Genomic DNA, 19,099 nt, shown 5'->3' with positions numbered 1-19,099 from the left:
AAGTTGGCAGGGTATGCTCAGACGTGAGCCCCTTGCTCACTTTGCCACTGGAGTCAAGCAAGCCCAGCTGAAGACAGCTGTAATGCCAGAAACCGGTCCTGGGAAGCTTGATTCCGGTCCAGGGAAGACATGGCTTGGCAGTTCGGGCTGGACTGTTCCCATGAGGCACAGGGTCAGACTGATTTGCATATGGCCATGTCTGAACTGGGGTGGCGGAGTGAGCTAAAGAACGGTGATGGATTCAACCCAGATCAGTTGACTGGGGGTGAGTGTTTGTATTGTCAACGCCCCTTCCATCACCACCTTTGGTTTTTCTTTGTTCGCCCTAAGTTGGCAGGGTATGCTCAGACGTGAGCCCCTTGCTCACTTTGCCACTGGAGTCAAGCAAGCCCGGCTGAAGACGGCTGTAATGCCAGAAACCGGTCCTGGGAAGCTTGATTCCGGTCCAGGGAAGACATGGCTTGGCAGTTCGGGCTGGACTGTTCCCATGAGGCACAGGGTCAGACTGATTTGCATATGGCCATGTCTGAACTGCGGTGGCGGAGTGAGCTAAAGAACGGTGATGGATTAAACCCCGATCAGTTGAGTGGGGGTGAGTGTTTGTATTGTCAACGCTCTGTCCATCACCACCTTTGGTTTTTCTTTGTTCGCCCTAAGTTGGCAGGGTATGCTCAGACGTGAGCCCCTTGCTCACTTTGCCACTGGAGTCAAGCAAGCCCGGCTGAAGACGGCTGTAATGCCAGAAACCGGTCCTGGGAAGCTTGATTCCGGTCCAGGGAAGACATGGCTTGGCAGTTCGGGCTGGACTGTTCCCATGAGGCACAGGGTCAGACTGATTTGCATATGGCCATGTCTGAACTGGGGTGGCGGAGTGAGCTAAAGAACGGTGATGGATTAAACCCAGATCAGTTGACTGGGGGTGAGTGTTTGTATTGTCAACGCTCCGTCCATCACCACCTTTGGTTTTTCTGTGTTATTGGCAAGGCCACTTGAAGATGAGATATTTTCAGGATTACAGGTTTGGTGAGGAGTTCTCAAAGTCATTGAAAATGATAAGCAGCAGCCAAGTTAATAAAATTATTAGGCCAACCTATCCCCATCACTTCTAGTTCATTTTTTAAAATCAAACTCTGAGAAAGGTCTGCCACGGACAAATCCACAATATCAATGTTTACAATACAATTAAGAGTGGGAAAATGCTTCAGTTTTTAAACATTTTTGAAACTAGCCATACATTTAAACTATGCCTCTTGTTTGTGGTAGCATATGTTCCTGTGTGACATGCATGTTCACACAGAATAAAAGCAATGATGGAGAATGTTAAACTGTTTTTCCTCATGGGAAGTAGGGCAAAGATAGCAGCCATCTATTAACCATACCTGCGCAGCCTTGATGTGCTGTGACACTTTTTCGAAATCACGGTTTAACTCGGCTAGTTTGGGCTCCACAAGTTCACGGCAAGAGGTTCCCCGACTGTTTATCAGTATAACAGCCTGATCACGAACATTGTCTACTCGTAGACTAACATCTTCCAGTTCAGACGTCAAACGCTGGAAGGAAAAGAAGTAGGAGATGGAACAAATATATCAAATAGGAAAAGGGAAGTAAACTTCTTGTATGTTTTTGTGAACAAAATTATAGCATCTTCACCTTCACAGTGTCTTCTTTCTTGCTTGCAGGTTTCTTCTCAGTCTCGTCTAGTAAAGCTTCAGCCTGGTACAGCCAGGTGCTTATATGAGCAACATTCTCATCAAAGATCTCCATCTGACTTTGATGGTTCTAAGAGGGAAACCAAAACCGAGAGTGCATGTTATTATACTGCATCCTACTGGGTGTCATGAGTGCATCCAAAAAGATCCAGCAAGTCAACACTGACAACAAAAACAAAACACCAGGACTACTAACACCCCCAAGCCCATGCCTATACTTCCCCAGAGCTTGCATGTTCTTAGAAATAGGTGTTTCCTTCCTTTGGTCACAGCACCTTTGCATATGATAGAAAGAAGGGCAGGAATTGTCCTTTCCTGGGAGTCAAAAAAAATTCTCCTACATGCTGAGGAAATACTGTGTTATATTTCAAATAAGACTCTGCCAAAGTGTCCTATCTGGTTGTTCACGAATCTGAATAATACTCATTCTTTATAATATTAGGTCCTAATAGATCTACACTCTACCTGAAAGTGTAGAGAGAGTGAACATAATTTAATCAAGGTGGAAGCCAAAAGCAACACATGGGATTGACACAATATCTAGGCTGTACGGTTGTGAAATGGTAACCTTGCTGTAGGTTCCTGACCGGAGTGCTGGGAGGGATAGGCAATTCAGTATAGGTACCTGTTTGGCAATGAATTTAGAGCTGTATTGCACAATCCTGCAAAAACTCCTTCGGCAGGTTACAAGACCCTTTTAAAAAAAAAATTGTAGAGCTAATTATGCACCCTCTGGATAAACTAAGTAGGAAGTTATGCTGTCTTACGCTCTACGTTCCAAAAGAATATTTATTTTTGTCCAAGTGGAAATCAAAGGTGTAGTTTCAACATATTTTGCTGTAAAGAAATAAGCTGAAAATAGGACGGTATTTCTCTATGCATAACACAGGAAGAAGAATATCTCACTTATACACACCAGTCCTTCCTAGTTCAGAGGCACCTATTGGTTTTCTAATCTAGGACTGAACCACCGCGTGCTGCTGTAAGGGTAAAAAAGAATGGTAAATTTGTGCGCTCTGAGGAGTAGAAGACTCAGGTCTTGATTACACCTGCCCTAAGGGGTAGATGCTATTTATCGACCCGTTAAAAACCTGTACCTAGGATTAAGAATTTAACAAGTGCAATCAATAGCTCCTATTATGAGTTGAGCTCTCAACCATGGAGTATACCAGGTTGAATTTGGTGATTTCTGCATTAGAATTTGTATGTCCTGGTATTTTCCCATTATATTTACACAAGTGTGAATCAGGAGGGAAATCAGAATTGACAACCCTTCACAGTGCCCAGTAATTAACAGGTGTGATAAATGTCGCAACACTTTTTGATTGGAGGTGTTTGCGCAGAGGTCATAATCAAGAACTCTGAGAGACGCCAACTTAATGCCTTTGACATTGCAGTAGTGAGTAACAACTGAGTCATGTGCCTGTTACTTTCACGAGCTCACCAAGAGAGTGTTGCACCAGTCTTCAGTCCAGGTGCGGACGCGGCTCCAGCCAGCGTTAAGAAGACACAGTTTCTCTTCCAGGGCACTTTCACTGCCCTCCACCAAGCTCTGCAATGCTGCACTGCTCTCAGTGACACTGTTCAAATCAGTCTTCCGTCTCTCGAGTTCCTTCAGCACATTCTAACAAAATAAGAAGGAAAAATAAATACCAATGGTTCAAATAATACAATGCCTTTATAAAGCAGTATGAAAGTGCTGACTTAGAATGCTCCATAACTCAGTAATAAATACCTCCATTGATAACATATATTTACATGTGTTAGCAAGACATTATACGTGTGAGTTTACTATTAAAACATTTTAATTCAGACTCAAGCTAAAACCTAGATATCACAGACCAGTAGAACAAAATACAAAATATTTAATGACTGAAGAATATTTTCTGTAAGCCACTAAAACAAACAGGCATTAACAAACCCAGTAGTTTTGGTATTGGCATGAATGAATGATCACTTATAGAGCGCAAACAAATGCCCATGGGCGTCAAGGCGCTGATAACAGAAACCCGATCAGAGGGAGGGAAGTATCAATCCTCTAAGAGATTAGAGGGCAAAGAGCCAGGTCTCTAAAATTTACGGAAGAGAGGGTGTGATTCTAGACAGGACATGGATGTAGGTAGGGTGTTCCAGAGTTCAGATGCAGCCACAGCAAAGGCCCTTCCTCCCCACCTTGCCCTCCTAAACCTGGGCACAACCATCTAATTTTTGTTGGCAGATAGCAGCTGTCTGGCAGGGACATAGCATTGGAAGAGGCGTTTGATTCCTTCTGGACCTGAGTTATGAAGTGCCATGGGCCCATGATGGGGTGGGGAGGGGCAGCACATATCACATACCAGCTTGTTGGTGTGTAAAAGGCCGCTTTATTGGAAACAGGTGCACCTTACAAATACATACCCTTGGCCTGTGCCGAACAAAACTAAGCCTCCATAAATATATACTTCCTAACATACCCCGCTCCCCCACCCCTAAAATTGGATCCCCCATGCAACAATTATAAACACCAACTTGCAATTTCCAGCTTTCCTACCTACCTAACTATGTAAAATCTTATATGTACCCAATTGTAAACCCAGACTCATAAACTCTCCCCTGCACTTTTAGGAAAAAACACCAACACAAAAGGACTACAGAAACACACCAGCACCTGTTCCAGCGACGAGAACCCCCATACAATATAACCCCCGATGCACCTGGTCCCAACAAGACCACTTCGTAAAAACCCCATCCTGCACAATCCTACAACCCAGTACCAGCCCCCACCCCCAGCAAAAAGAAACAAAGGGCGGGCGGGAAAACAGAGAAACCCCACAGGTCACCTACAACCGGCTGCTGGGTCACTACCACCAAAATGGTGGGTAGATTCCCAAAATGTCCGGTTAAATATGCCACTAGCCCAAGACCAGCCCAACCAGCCCAAAAAGAGCCCACAAAGCCCAAACCAGCCCAACTGAGGAGCCATGCCCCCCCCTCCCCACCCGGCCAAAATTCCCCGGGGAGGGCCAGGCCTCCCACTGGTCGGCTGCCCCTCCCAAAGCCCTATTGTGAACAATACATAGGGCCTTAAACAGAATTTGTTCTCGTCTGAAAGCCAAAGCAATTTTCGTATGGCAGGGGAGATCGAATGAAATTTGGGAAGATCCAGAATCAGTCTCACTGCAGCATTCTGGACAAGTTGCAAAATGGTGAAAATGTTTAGTGTAGTAATAAATTCAGAGACACATGTAGGAAGAGGGTGATATATGAAGGCGAGTGGGCTTCAAACGGAGGTGTGTATGAGTGAGGAGTGGTGGTATCCATTTACTGTGGCACCCAGAAGGTCTGAGGGTTCAGGAAAGGCAGAAGAGTGGGTGATCGAAATAGTGATGGGAAGAGAGACCAAGGCAAGTGAAAAAGATCAGGGCAGGCTGTTGAGAAGGCCTGTTGGAACATGGGCTGAAGAGCAGGGTAGTGGATATGAACCAAGGGAAAATTGTAGTGTACTGCCATACTAGTGATTCTAAGACAAATGCTCATATTCGATCGGTTGCGCAATGTGCAAGCCTACGAGCATTAGGCTAATCTACCTAAATAGGAAACTTCGATTTTGTTAAACTGATCACCACTTATATTGGCTAATTTCACTAATAACTGAAGTGCTTCGAAATTTCCCGCTGGACACAAAGCACTACATAAATATATGAAATAAGGAAAACTTCTCAAACTGCTCTCTCAACTATTCTTCGTATCTTCCCATTCTGCCAACCCCAATTCTTCCTGCGTAAGGCCAGAGTATTGGCAAAATGCTGAACTATAGTTCTACCTCTTTGCAGCACAATTACTCATATGCCAGACCCTGCAGGAAATGCCTGGGTAGCCTGCATTGCCCTTCGCTGGCAATGAGCATTTTTAAAGTTCTAGCCTTTTTTATAGTGATTATAGCTTCAGAGTTTGCCTCTCAATGCACTGAGAATAAAGGGTGGCGTTGTTATTTTTCATGAATTTATTCAAGTTAATAGTGTCACAGGATGAGCGAGCCTGCAGGGATTCAAATGTGGGACTTGCAAGTGACTCTCAGATCCCTCAATGGGTGCATTTCCTCAAGATCTCTCTTGCTAGCTTGAATATTGCTGTGGTGTGATGTTTAACATCTGAATTTCATGCCCACTGTGAATGAGCTACTAGCCTGCTAATAATGTAATGATTTGAGCTTCTTATATTCTCACCTGAATTAATAAGAAAAGCAACATATAAACAGCATGAATTGTAGGGGCTCACCTTCATTAGAGCAGAGACGAGAGAAACCAAATAGTAGCTGTTATCTCATTTTCTAACAACAACATGCCTGTCGGATGTATTCACTTTCTTTACGGTAAATTCCTTACATCTAACCAACTGCACACCCATCTATAAGCTGATACTTAGAGTTAAATAGCTACAGTAACATTACTAAAAAAAGCTGAAATGAGAACATAACCACACACTCAGCTTGGAATCTGGTTAACTTTAGTTCAGACAGAACTAAGGCACCATGATACAAACTCAGAGCCTCGTTTTCTTTCCGACAGGCTCACTCTGCCTGCTACAGGTTGAGCTACCAAATTCACAATTTAATTTGCAAGTAACCAGGGTGTGCCCATGTTAACAGCACTGTTTGTTCACCAACTAAAATCACAGAAATAAATCTCAACTTAATTTTTTTGCCTTATCATAATTTAACACCTTTTAGTAGACTTAAATATTTCTTCACAATAACACAAAGCTGAAAAACATGCTAGAGAACTAGTTACCTTTAGCAACTCTCTTTCTAATTGATACTCTATCTAACCGAAGAGTCCTCACCTGTGAATACCCTTGGGTCCAAGAATGGATCCAAACATTTTTCTAAGTGTGCTCCCACATGGCAGCAGGTGTAGTTGCCCCACCCGGGAAGCAACATTGTAACCGCATTAGAGTGCTACTCAGCGCGCTGACGTCAGTTTCTTTCTTGAGGATGTCTGTGCCATTGGGAGCAGAGCTTTACAAATGAATAGTTGTGACAGTGTGCAGATTCCTGGAATTTGAACTTTTTAGCTGGAAGATAGACCATTTACCCGGAGGGTGGGTGGGTGGTAGGATGGTGAGGAATCAGTGTTTATACAGAGCCTCCGCTAGAAAGAGCATTACCAAATATAGGTAAGTTGTTCTTCTGATGGATACTTTTAAGTGCTGATTCTTCACTTTGTGACTAGTTACCAAAGAAGTGCCACCAAGGAAGTGGGACTGTGAAATGGTTCAAACTAAGACTTTTATAGGACCGAAAAGGCCAAGTGCCCCTTCCGCCGGACTGGTTAGGCAGCAGTGCTTCGTAAATGTGTGAAATGACATCCACATTGCGGCTTGACATGTCCAAGACAAACTCTTTGCGTGCCAGCGCACTAGTTGCAGCCTTGGCACTGGCCTAATGATCCCTCTGACCTTCTGGCGGCCGCTTCTTGGCCACTGCACAGCAGATTATAATACAGTGGACTATCCACGGCAATGTGGTCCTTTCAAGAACTGATGTACAATTCCTTGCTCCACAGTACCTCCACAAAGAGCGGATCGTCCACCTTATTGTCCATGGTACGTACAATCAGTGTAAAAACTGGAGGCTCTTTTGGAATCCGAACAATTGGAGTCTCTCCTTCTCTTTTGTGGAATGAGGTGGAGAAAAGAATGGCAGAAGGTTGAAGGTGGTGTATTGAGAATTTATAGAAAGAGCTTCTAGCTCACTCAAATGATGAGTGAAGTTATCAAAATGAGAAAAGCTGTTTTTAGTGTCAGGGGACGCAAAGGATAGCTGTACATCATTATAAACAGGGTACACATAAGGAACGAAAAAACTAAAATAAGCAAAAGTCAAAACAACCAATAACTTTGCATGCAATGGCTATGAATGGTGGGAACCACACAATGCTACAAACGTATCCCAGCACCAGGCACAAACGGATGTTGAGGAGAGACGCTTGGTCAGAGGACTTATGCTCATGTCCATAGGTTCCAGATTCCACACTCTCCTGGCCCATTCTGAGACCACTAGGATGACTTAGGCCCAGTCGTTCTTGATCTTCTGCAGAACTCAGGGCACAGGGCACTCTGTCACGATTAGACTACTGTACCGGACTACTACTTGGCGGTAACAATGCCGTGACCAAAAGACTTCAACGGGCACAGAATGCGGCTGCTCACACGCTCTTTGCGCTACCCAAGTATTGCCATGCCTCTGACCTTCTTCGCTGGCTTCACTGGTTGCCTATAGAACAGAGAGTCTACTTTAAGATGCTATGCACTACACATAAGATCCTGCACGAGCTGGGTCCCCAAATTCTGAGCGAGCTGTGCGCAAAGTATATTCCGGCCCGAGCCCTGCGCTCCGCGGACGCAAGTGGGCGATAATTCAGGGTTTGGCACCTGCCCTTTGGAATTCCATTCCCCTTGCTGCCCGAGGCATACAAGACCATTGGGCTTTCAGGAAAATTATTAAGATGTAGTTTTTCTCCAACCTTTATCTTAACTTCCTCTCTGTCCACTATCTATTAGATTTAGGGCTGGGACGCATAACAGGAGGAGCAGTGAGAAGGCAAACATGATTTTCTTCCTCTATTGTAGGCAGAAAACTTCTCCATGAGAAAGCCTTCTTGGAAACTCTAGCGCTCAAAAGTGCTTGACATGATCCGCTAAAGTATACAAAAAACTGATGGTTTGAATGCTTGAATTAATCTCAGCCACTAGTAATTACTTGGGGCCTTATCCCAGTCCATCGTTAGTTTGCACACCAAGCCACCTAAGTGTGGTCTCTGCCATAGGCAAATCGATATTTTCCTTGCTCGAATGGGAGCAGTCCCACCTAAACTGCCAGGCAAAAGTCCTACCCGAATGGGAGCGCAAGCAACCCAGGATTGGTTTTGCACTTTTTGTTCATGGGACCCACGTATGGGCATGATCAGCTAGCCTCTACTAGTCTCTGTGTTTCTCGATTTTAAACGTAGACTCTCAATGGGTGTAATGTTTTAATAGCAGTACAACCCATCTGCCTCTAGTTATGTTACTTGTTAAAACCCCTCTACCTAGTTATAGGTTCACGCCCTAGGTTCAGGGCCTTTAACAACCAATATAGCCCTCGGCAGCGGGATTATAATGCAATAACACACACACCTAAATAAGGTCACAGACACAAAGAAATGGAATCGGCCAAATAACATTTTTATGAAAACCCATCTACCGATTAATGATGGTATGCCGCATTTTTAAATGTTGTTTATTTGGGTGTTTCATATAGCACCAGAATGTCACCTTGGTTGACACTTCGGAGCAAATTTGAGTACAAATTTATAACTGGTCACCAGAAACAATTATATAAAAGTTGACAAATGTAAAGTAACAGACTCCATATTAAAGACAGTATTGAGTTAAGGGGGCGGTAGCTATTTGTGGGTGTGACATATATGGCTGTTATGTCTGCATTAAGATTTCAGCGATCAAGGCATTGGACATGCCTTGCTTTGCAGTATAGTCAATGCTTCCTTTAAAAGCATAATTGAGCCTTGGTGTTCTGAAAACGAGGCAGTTAAGATATGCTAACTTGCACTGGTTAAATGTGTCCCAGACCCAGAGTTCTGGCTCTCTCATCCCAAGATTTTTGCATTTGGAGGTTTGTTGGTAGATTGTGTTACAGTAAGTAGAGTTCATGGCTTTGGTAGAGGGGGTCTTAATGTGTTTGTATTTACCCACGTACAGAACCAAGAGCAAGAGAAGAGCTTTTAGTGCGGGACACGTTATTTTTCCTCACTGACTAAGTCAATTTTAAGGAAACTGTCAGCTCCACAAGCTGGCATCTTGGGGTAATGGTGAGGTTTTAGTAGCATAGAGAGATGAAGTATTGCATCAAGCATATTGTTCAGTTTACTTACTTTAAGGGTTGTGACTGGTGCAGGAACCTGGGATGAGAGGCAACCAATATCTAACAGCTCACCTTCTAGGCAGCAAAGAACAGAGATCTGCTTTCTACTGGCCATTATTGGTAGGGATATCTTCAGCCTCTATTGGCAGATGTGGGTCAGGAATTGTGATGGTGTTACTCGCTTAACTGTTTCAAATACCTGTCACACATAAATCTGGCAACTAATTGATTAGAGATGGTACAGACAATGTAGAAAGAAGGTTGCTCACCATGACAACAGCAACTTGAATAAAGACATGAATGAAAATAGTGCATCCTGAAATATTAGCCAGTAAAATAGCTTCTTTCTTTACTATGAATAAGCAGTGGCTTGTATTTCACATCTTCTTAACTTTTTTGCATTGTTGCTAAACAGATCCAATGTGGGATACAATAAAGAGTGGTACACGATGAAAAGTCATCCACTAATCAAGAAATGCCAAAATCCAGTTTAATAATAATAATAATAATGACTCTTATAAAGCGCATGGTTACACCAAAAAGTCTGTCCCCGTGCTGAGCAGAACTCTACAAGAAGGGGACAGAGAGACCTATACCTGGAACAGCCATGTTCTCAGTTTTTTTCAGAAAAGAACTTCTGAAGATTCCGAACGGAGGGAGAGAGGGAGATCATTCCAGTTCTTTGCTGACAGATAACTGAAAGACCGAGCCCCGATTCTGACTTGAGGAATCTTAGGGACTTTAACCAGATGGGTCTCGGCTGATCGGAGCTGGAGAGAGGGGGTGAGAAGGCCATGCAAATATTTTGGGCCTTTGCTCTGTAAAGTCCGATGGCTGATGCATAAAGCTTTATAAAGGACTCTCTTCCCAACTGGTAGCCAATACAGGTCGTCAAGAGCCTTCCCGATAGAAGCTCTTCTAGGTAATTTTAGAACCAGTCGGGCTTCCGCATTCTGGGTGCATTGCAACCTATGCAGACATTTTTTAGTTACTCCCCGGGTAATCGCGCGCTATATAAGCTACCATAACATATTCTAGTTGCGATTTTACTAAGGCATGGACCAGGGTTTTCCTAGCTGGAGTGGGAAGCATATCCAGAGTTTTTTGCAGCGTCTTTAAAATACCGAAACATTTCCCAGCCACTTTCCGGGTCTGAGCCTCAAAGAATAAATTGGAATCAAGCCATAGTCCTAGGTTTTTGACCTGTTTGCTTGGAGTGGATGTAGGGCCTAATGTCTGAGGAAACCGTGCCGAAGACCAAATGGAGGGGGTATTCCCCACCACCAGGATCTCCGTTTTACAGCCATTTAGTTTTAGGCAGTTGTTTCTCATCCAGGAGGCAAAGTCCTTCGAGCACAAGGAGAACTTAGCTGCTGCTCCGTCAGAGGAGTGGGACAGTGATACTACTAATTGCGTGTCATCTGCATATGACACAATGGAGATGCCATATCGTTCCACTATCTCAGACAGGGGTGTGACATATAATTTAAAAGGGGTGGGGCTCAGGGCGGAGCCCTGAGGGGCTCCTTGAGCGAGAGCTATGCTTTTAGAAATGTATGGACGCTGTGCCACTTGGAAGTTCCTATCTCCATTATTAGTTGAAAATCTCAAATCTACTCGAAGTTAGCTATTCTTTATTGGTTCATTTCAAACGCACTGTTGGACATGTCCCACATGATTTAGGAGCTCATATTTTTTTTATAAACTTTTTTTATTTCAGCATTTTTTTCGCAAAACATTTCCAAAGTCCGGCAGAAAATAGGTAATTCCTCCTAGTATCTAGAACTCCCAGTTGCACTTTTGCAACTCATGTTGTGAAATAAAGACAATGTCCCAAGCATGTTCCAATGGGCTGGAAATGAAAACTAAGCAGTTGCCTAAGGAAACACATCAAACAAGCAGCCATATCATCCACCAATGCACCGTGCACCAAGAGAATGGAGTACCCCAAGCTGTAGTTGACTCAAGAAGATTTCCCGTTTCAGTATCCATTGGAAAAAGTGCAGCTCTAGGATAAGACATCTTCTAAAGTCTTCAGGCTTCTTTCTCAGGATGCAACAAATTAGATGCAGGGAGAGCGTAAACAACATGGCTTTTCTGGAAGACAATAGCTCAGCCAATTACCACAGGACAGGCTTCTGACCTGACAACTATGTGATTCAACTCAAAAAATTGATGTAAATATGTCCACTGCCACTAAACCCTCAAGGAGAAGCCTTGCGCGTTCTGTGAAAGTCTCTGCATGGAACAACAGGTTACCTAAGACTGATGGGTCCAGCCTCACAGGGGACCACAAAGACACTAATTGTTGTTGCTCAGCATAAAGCCTAGACTAGGGTTTCTTCAATTGCTTTATCAGTGTCACCTTGTTTCCCTTAACTAACCCAAGTTTAACAATGTGGCCAAGCTACCTTTCATGTTCAACATTTCTAAAATGGGAGTGAGTATAGTTTAGTTTTTAGAACTGATTCTACCACCTGATCCTATCAGAGCAGGCTTCTCCAATGAGTAGTTCTCCTTTGTACAGTCCATCCTACTAAATTAGATTGATATAATATGTGCATAACAAAACTGAAAAGCATGTATTTATTGGAGATGAAAATGTGAGTATTTTAAAAACTCATAGGCTGATGTCTGGGGAAAATGGTTGTATCTTTTCAAAACTCATAAGCTGTTGTTTGGAGAAAAGTTTTTGTATTTCCAGATCAATTTCCAATTCAACCATCCCAACCACTGAGATGGGCAGCAATAAACATATGTTGTTTCAGCTTCAAGATGCCCTTCAGGGAGAACTTGCACTTTAAAAATTCACATTATGCACTGTTATGTAAAACTATGCAGTGTTGGGGAGACTTATTATTACCATGGTACACTGGAGTGACTGTTATGTATTACCCATTTAGAGGTATTCCAAATGGATAAAGCCTTTTTAACATTACTGGTAGCAACCTTGCCTGATGCACCAAGGTATCACACAGTTATTGTCATTGAACATAAGTCGATTTTAAAAGGTTGGAGACCCCTTATATTAGATCCTCCATCTGACAAAACTTTAATCCCAACTTGAGAGTTTGCAAAAGTCTACCCTAGAAATTATAAACTTTTAGGCCATCCTTACTCAATTTTCAATGGAATGGTTTAATAGCATGACAACAAATGGGAAGTTCTGAGTTGAAAGAGGTCCATCACAATGGAATCATGAAAACACATACAAGTTAAGCATTAAAAGCTTGAGGATCAACAGGTTGTGTTACTGTTTATAATAATGAAAAATCGCTCTTGAATATAAAAAAGCTATTGCAATAAAGTTATGAACAGTTGCAATTTTGTTGATTCTACTTGCATATTTAAATGCTAAACCAGAAAAGTCAGGAAAGGCACAATTTAGCAATGATTCTTACTTTAGCCCAAACAATTTCTGTATCCAGATCAGCACGCAGATTTTCAGAAGTTGATTTCTGTACGAGCTCAGCCTCAGTTGCGGAGAGCCATTCTGACAGTGTAGTTGTTTCAATCTTAAGTTTGCGTGCCAGCTGATTTGCACGTTCTAGATCTTGCTTCCCTTCGGTCACCTGCAGAAAAGAAATCAAAAACAAAGAAATACTACTGTGTAATCATAAGTAATATTTTATACAGTCTATGCTCCTTTGACTCTGGCTCAAATGACATGCCTACGGAACATCATTTTTTATTGGAACATAGTCTGCAAAATACAATTTATCATAATTTTGCAAGATTTGCTGGCACTATCTTCATATTGGCAACTATTGGAAGATGCAGAGCAGAATCATATGATGGGAAAAAAACATGTCCTGCATTACAAACTCCATATTAATTCAGATGACCAGCCTTTCAACTAATAGTCATTTATCCACAGTTTCTACAACTGATAAGATATTTAAAAAAATTCCCTTGAAGGGCTTGAGACATGTCAGCAATAACTTGGAAATGGTAACAATACTCCTGAAGATATTAATTCCTCTTTCTCTTATGCGTGGTTCCTTGATATTCTTAAAATATAGAATGCATTTACAAAAGAGAAAAGAATATTGGCGGTGGCATCAGAACATTTGATCACTTACAGAAAGCAATAGATATTCCCTTGCAGCTTCCTCCAGTGGTTCCACCACAAAATGATATCATTGGAATTTTAAGATTCTGGGGTTGCTCTTGTGGAACATGCCCTATATATACATATACTATGTAAGACAAAGTTGTTAAAACTGATCTGGCAGCACAAAATTCATTGTATTGAGCAAATGGTTGTCATAAAGATTTTAACTGTAGGAAACCCCCTCTGAGGTACAATATTTTTGGAATAAACTCTAATTTAGGCCCTTATTAGAAGTGGCTGCCCTAATGTGGGGCCAAGACGGGGTCATTAACTCAGAATCACCAAGACCCTTTCAAGCTAGGCTGGGTTAAGAAAACAAACATTGGTGCTCTTATAAAAACCTAGTTTCAAATGGAATGAACACAGTATGTCCACAGAGCTATTGTGTGCAGCGGTATCCTATCAGGAGTATCTGAAGGGGCTGTCCAATAAGTCGATAAACTTTCCTAGCACTTGCTCCTCGTGGTCACAGAGCATTTTATTGTGCAGGTAAAAGGCCTAATTTTTACTGGGTTTTATTCACTGTTGCAGTATAGTAATGAAATGTTATGTTCAAATATCGGTGGGATATTATTTCTGACTACAATAAATTACAAGACAGTAACCTTGAGCCAAAGCTCAGAGCTTCTTCAAAATGGTGAGACTGGCTTTGTCCAATGGATGGAATGCATTCTACAAATCTGCAGGGCCACAGCATTTTAACTATATTTTTATGTTGAAGGGAAGACATGTTGGAGCCTTTCCTTTCATCCACCAAAGTATCATTGATCTAATTATGGTGACTTGACCACATGCTTTACGAAGTAATCACATACACGTCTTTATTTTCGACATATGGGCTAGATGCACAACTCTGAGAGCTTAAGCACCAGACTGTAAAAGTATATTAACTGCTTGCAACATGACCGACTCAGACTCGGTCTACTGCTTGCAGAGCCATCAGGTTCTGCCCCATCTCTTTATGTTCCCTTAAAGCCTGACTATATTCCATTAGCTCTACCACCAACTAAATCATCGCATTAGCCCTCACAAGATTTCACTTCCTTCATCTGTCCATTAAGTTGCACATCCTCACAAATTTCTTAATAAAATACATAGTCCGCTGTCTCAATTGTACGAATGAAGCATGACTTTATTACCAAAATGCCCAGTTCTGTCCTCTGAATCTATTTCGAGGACACCTTCAGTGTAATTTGGTTACCATATCTGCAGGACAGATGGTACGCTAAGAAGCCATTGGGCAACTGAATTTGTGAAACCTCGAGGCCAGGAGATATGAAATTAAAGAACAGTGTTATGCAGGACTGGGACCCTTTGTTTGGGAGGAGGCTACACCAGTACAAATGCAGAGAGTAGAAGGGGCCAAATGCTCTTGTTCTCCATGACAGGTGAATCTATGAATCTAGGGCATAGGTTAAATAACCCTGGAGAGCACATGCTTTATAACACGTGGGCCAGAAAATGCACTAAATGTCCTTCAGAAATAGCCTTTAGCAGCCAGCCTGTACCTTTGGTTATGTACCTTTAGTCCTAGCAGGCGAACTGCAGGTACTACTCCGTGGAGGCCTTTAAACGCATAATATATGGACCTCCCGGCCACTACCTCAATGATAAACTAGTAGCACCTACAGAGAACATCCTAAAATGAAAAATGGAAATGCACAATATGTTGCTCTATTATGTGAAGAAAATGCGTGTCTTGTTGCAGGCAGCTTTTACCATGTTTTATGGTTCTATTCATACATGGCTTGGGTCCCACACAGCAAATACCGAGGGAGACGGACAAAAGAGTTAACATTATTTATGATAGAATGGCAGCTTGTTTACATTTTAATGACAATAGATGGCACACGGATAGCTACACAAATGTTTCACAAACGAACCTGCTACCAAAGAAATTAAGCGTTCTGGACATTTTTGACTGATGGCCGTATTGCAAGAAAAGCCTGCCATGAATAGTCTACTATGACGCCTGTTCTCCATTTTGTGTATTCTGTCTGTTCTGTTTTTTACTACTGCCAGTGGCCTTGAGATCTAGACAATGATTTAGTGGTTTTCTCAGAAGACAGCTCTGAGCTAGTCTGCTGGATTGGCAGTGTGCATCACAGCACACAGTGGAAGGTGAATACTGTTCCATCCCAAGGATACAGAGAGACTGGATGTTGGTGGTACTGACTGACAGGTGCATACTTCCTAGTAAATGTGCAAACAGTCACTTCCCCATGAATGTACATCACTTGCTAGTGCTTACAGGTGGAGTACATGGACATTTTGGGCAATACGATCAATGGCACCTATATGCAAACACATTGCAACCAGCACAAAATGGGTTTCTGTGCTCAGGCTCAAGGTGTTTTTATGTTCTTGAGGCAGTCCCCAAGCCATGACTTCAAATGATTCTTTGGTAAATTCCCTCTTCTCTGGTTTCTGTATACAGTTCACATCCAGGAAGGAGGAAATGGACAACCTTAACTATTTTGCTGCCTTGGTAGAGCTGTTTCTAGTTTTAACTGAAGAATGCTTACGGCCAATCAGAGGTGTCTGTGTGTGCTGGGCTAAGTCCACATCCCAATATCAGTTGAGGCTTCTTCTTTGTGTTGAGCAGAGAGCTGTCTGTCAATAGATGACTCCACTTGGGCAATCTAAGTCGTCTCTCTGAAATAAACATCTGTCACTATTTTGTCCCTGCCACCACCTCCTTCCTGGAAATGTCCAAGAACATATACCCAGCACTGACAGACCAGAGTTATAATCTTCAAATAGGGAACACTTTTCCTGTCTTCCCAGCAATGCCCCCGCCTTGGCAGCCCATACCTTATATTGGCTTTGAAATATGAAGGAGCTTTGGTGCCTCATTCAGACAAGGCATCTGACATGGACCACAACAATGAATGTTGGATGTGTCCTGTCATGACTTTCACTTCGTGACTTCCCTGGTGTTGTGCCCTGCCCAGGCTGATTTGCTACTTAGCTCCCAAGTGAGGGGAGGATTAACCCTGATCAGGAGGGCACAGAGCAGAGATTGTTGGTGAAAATAAGCGTGAAAGATGCCTTAAGGAAGTTAGCCAATGAGAAGTTAAGAGAGCCTTAGAGCAAATCTGAAGGAGACATTTAGAAGCGGCAACTGTGGTGGACCTGTACAGACCAATTACCTTCCCAATCCCTCGTCTTAGTTGGAGTCCGGATTATCTCATTTCTAGCCACACAGTACCAGAGACTTTGCCCTTTCTGCTGGAGCTTTAGTAATGCTCTGATGGCAGAGGCTAGCCTCCCCGATTCTGAAACTGTGTTAACCACATCGGTAGGACTACGAGGAAAAGATGACATCTTAAAGGAACAATTGGATTCTTTCCCTAAAAGATGTGCTCCTCAGATACATGTCAAGCAGTGGGAGCCCCAGCCCATGTGCAATCTGTAGTTCTAGCAAAAGTAATACCTATATTTCAGATGTGACTTTAGAGACCTGCTGGGATAGTATATGGTCTCTTGTTCAATAGCGTTCATTGGCTTCATGTCAGTATCCCCTTTAATAAAACATTGGAACTTTCGGATTCTCGATCTAAGGAAAATGGTGGTTTCACGAGTGATCCAAACTCTATATCTTTTTGGATGGTGGATTGCTGGGTGTTCGAAACGTCAGTGCTTTATGACATTTTTGTCATATTCTCAGCCGACTGGGCGCAAACTTATTAAACTGACACTCCTCGCTGTACTGAGGGCCATTGAGAAACAAGGACAAAAGAACGATGCATCGGAGTATTGTTGATATATTGCAACACTCTAGTACCTCAGGGCTAGTAAATGGGAACGGTACACAAAGCCATAGTACAAGGACTGAGATTTTAAGGCTTACAGGAAGAGTTGAGAAGTCAGGACCTTTACTCAGACTAGTACTGTCCTAAAGACCGTATTTTTGTTATTAACTGCAGAGGGTTAACCTCCAGGTGCTTTACATCTCATTGGGGAAGAGTCTTTGCCAGCAATTGATCTAGTACCTTCTGTGTCCAATTTGATTTTATAGTTGTACATTTTGAAGTCTTTAAATTAAGACAAATTCTCCTTTAATTACAAAGCTGTTTGCGCAGATACTTTTCATGGGTGTTACTATTTATGTCATATATTAGCCACATTTCAAACACTCATCACTTCCAAGGGTAAGCCGCGTCTCCTTGATCACTCTACATTTTGGGGAGTCCAAACTCAAGTATAAATCCTTGTCCCCCAAAAAGCAGGGCAACTGTTCCAAAGGCCAAGAGACACTTGAAGCTAATGACACTTAGCCAGCAGAGAACTGCCCTGTAGTCACAAATTGTCTCAGGAGCAGTCCTGAGAAACAGACCTTTGGTTTCTGAGTAGGTGTTAAGGTTTTTTATACAGTGCTCCGCCTCCAAGACATCTGAATGCTAAATAAGTAATTCCGACAAAGGCAGGAAAAGAGTGGACAGAAACATAGCCGAGGGGACACGGGTGCTGCAGTATAAATCATACAAAGAATATTCATCAGTTTTTGGCTGTGTGCAAACTGATATTTTACATCGTGGGCTTCTGCTCGTCTTTGCCTTTCAAGTCAGGCATTTTATTAAAATGCTTTTCCTCTCTACTGGATTTGCTCAGGCAATTTGTGTTATTAAAATGCAATTTTTATCAAAGCAATGCTTGTTGAGGATGTCAAAACAAATCATTTACAGTTGGATATTCAATCATTTTCTCTTTCAGCCCATTTATTTCAGACTTCCAATCAATATGCTTTATGAAAGATAGAATACATCATTAAACAAAGGAGAAGGCCCATCACATTGTTCGTGTTTGCTTCCGAAATCTTTATTTTCATGCTGGCAGAAAGGGAAGAAATTAGCCAATCGAAGTAGCAAGTGGCTTTCTTTTTTGTGATTTCTTTTCAGAGGAACCTTAGGAATAATCCACCCTTTTCATCATCCAATGTTCCTCTCTAAATTAAAACATCCCATTTGCTCAGTTTATTACTGAAACAGTCATAGGTTGCTACAGATGGATGCTATTAGAGCAAAGACAGCAAGATCGAACAATTAAAATTGGAAATGAGTATTGACTGTTACCATAAGGCCATAAAATATTTAGGTTGGCAAGGGAAGAAAACAAAATAAACTCCATTATGGAAGTGGAATATACTAAGAGAGGAGAGGAAATGAAGAGATTTTAAAGATAGGCATATCCAAAACAGGGACATACTAGAGGGCACAGGACTGAAGACATTTGCGAAATTACTGGAAGCGTATGAATTGGTACACACCCAGAGATGTAAATATTTACAAACACACGTCTTCGCGTCAGATAATATAGACTGGGTGGACGTGCAGGATAGTCAAAAGAGCATGATACTTAGGGAAGAGATATCTA

At 42.3% G+C, this 19,099-nt stretch overlaps 1 protein-coding gene across 2 annotated transcripts in view; it reads right to left on the bottom strand.

Moving 5' to 3' along the window:
• The window catches only part of UTRN (utrophin), a 1,532,463-nt gene that overhangs the window by 972,412 nt on the left and 540,952 nt on the right, over window positions 1–19,099 (bottom strand). For both annotated transcript variants that reach the window (XM_078648677.1, XM_078648678.1), the window contains 4 exons: window positions 13,011–13,181; window positions 3,154–3,333; window positions 1,651–1,779; window positions 1,380–1,550 (listed from right to left, as the gene is read on the bottom strand). In XM_078648677.1, coding sequence (XP_078504803.1) covers window positions 1,380–1,550; window positions 1,651–1,779; window positions 3,154–3,333; window positions 13,011–13,181 — 651 coding nt within the window. The remainder of the gene's footprint in view (window positions 1–1,379; window positions 1,551–1,650; window positions 1,780–3,153; window positions 3,334–13,010; window positions 13,182–19,099) is intronic.

The sequence above is a fragment of the Lissotriton helveticus genome, chromosome 6 (genome assembly GCF_964261635.1).
Source record: "Lissotriton helveticus chromosome 6, aLisHel1.1, whole genome shotgun sequence".
In the NCBI taxonomy this organism is placed as follows: domain Eukaryota; kingdom Metazoa; phylum Chordata; class Amphibia; order Caudata; family Salamandridae; genus Lissotriton; species Lissotriton helveticus.
This window is presented reverse-complemented; position numbering and strand designations above follow the sequence as displayed.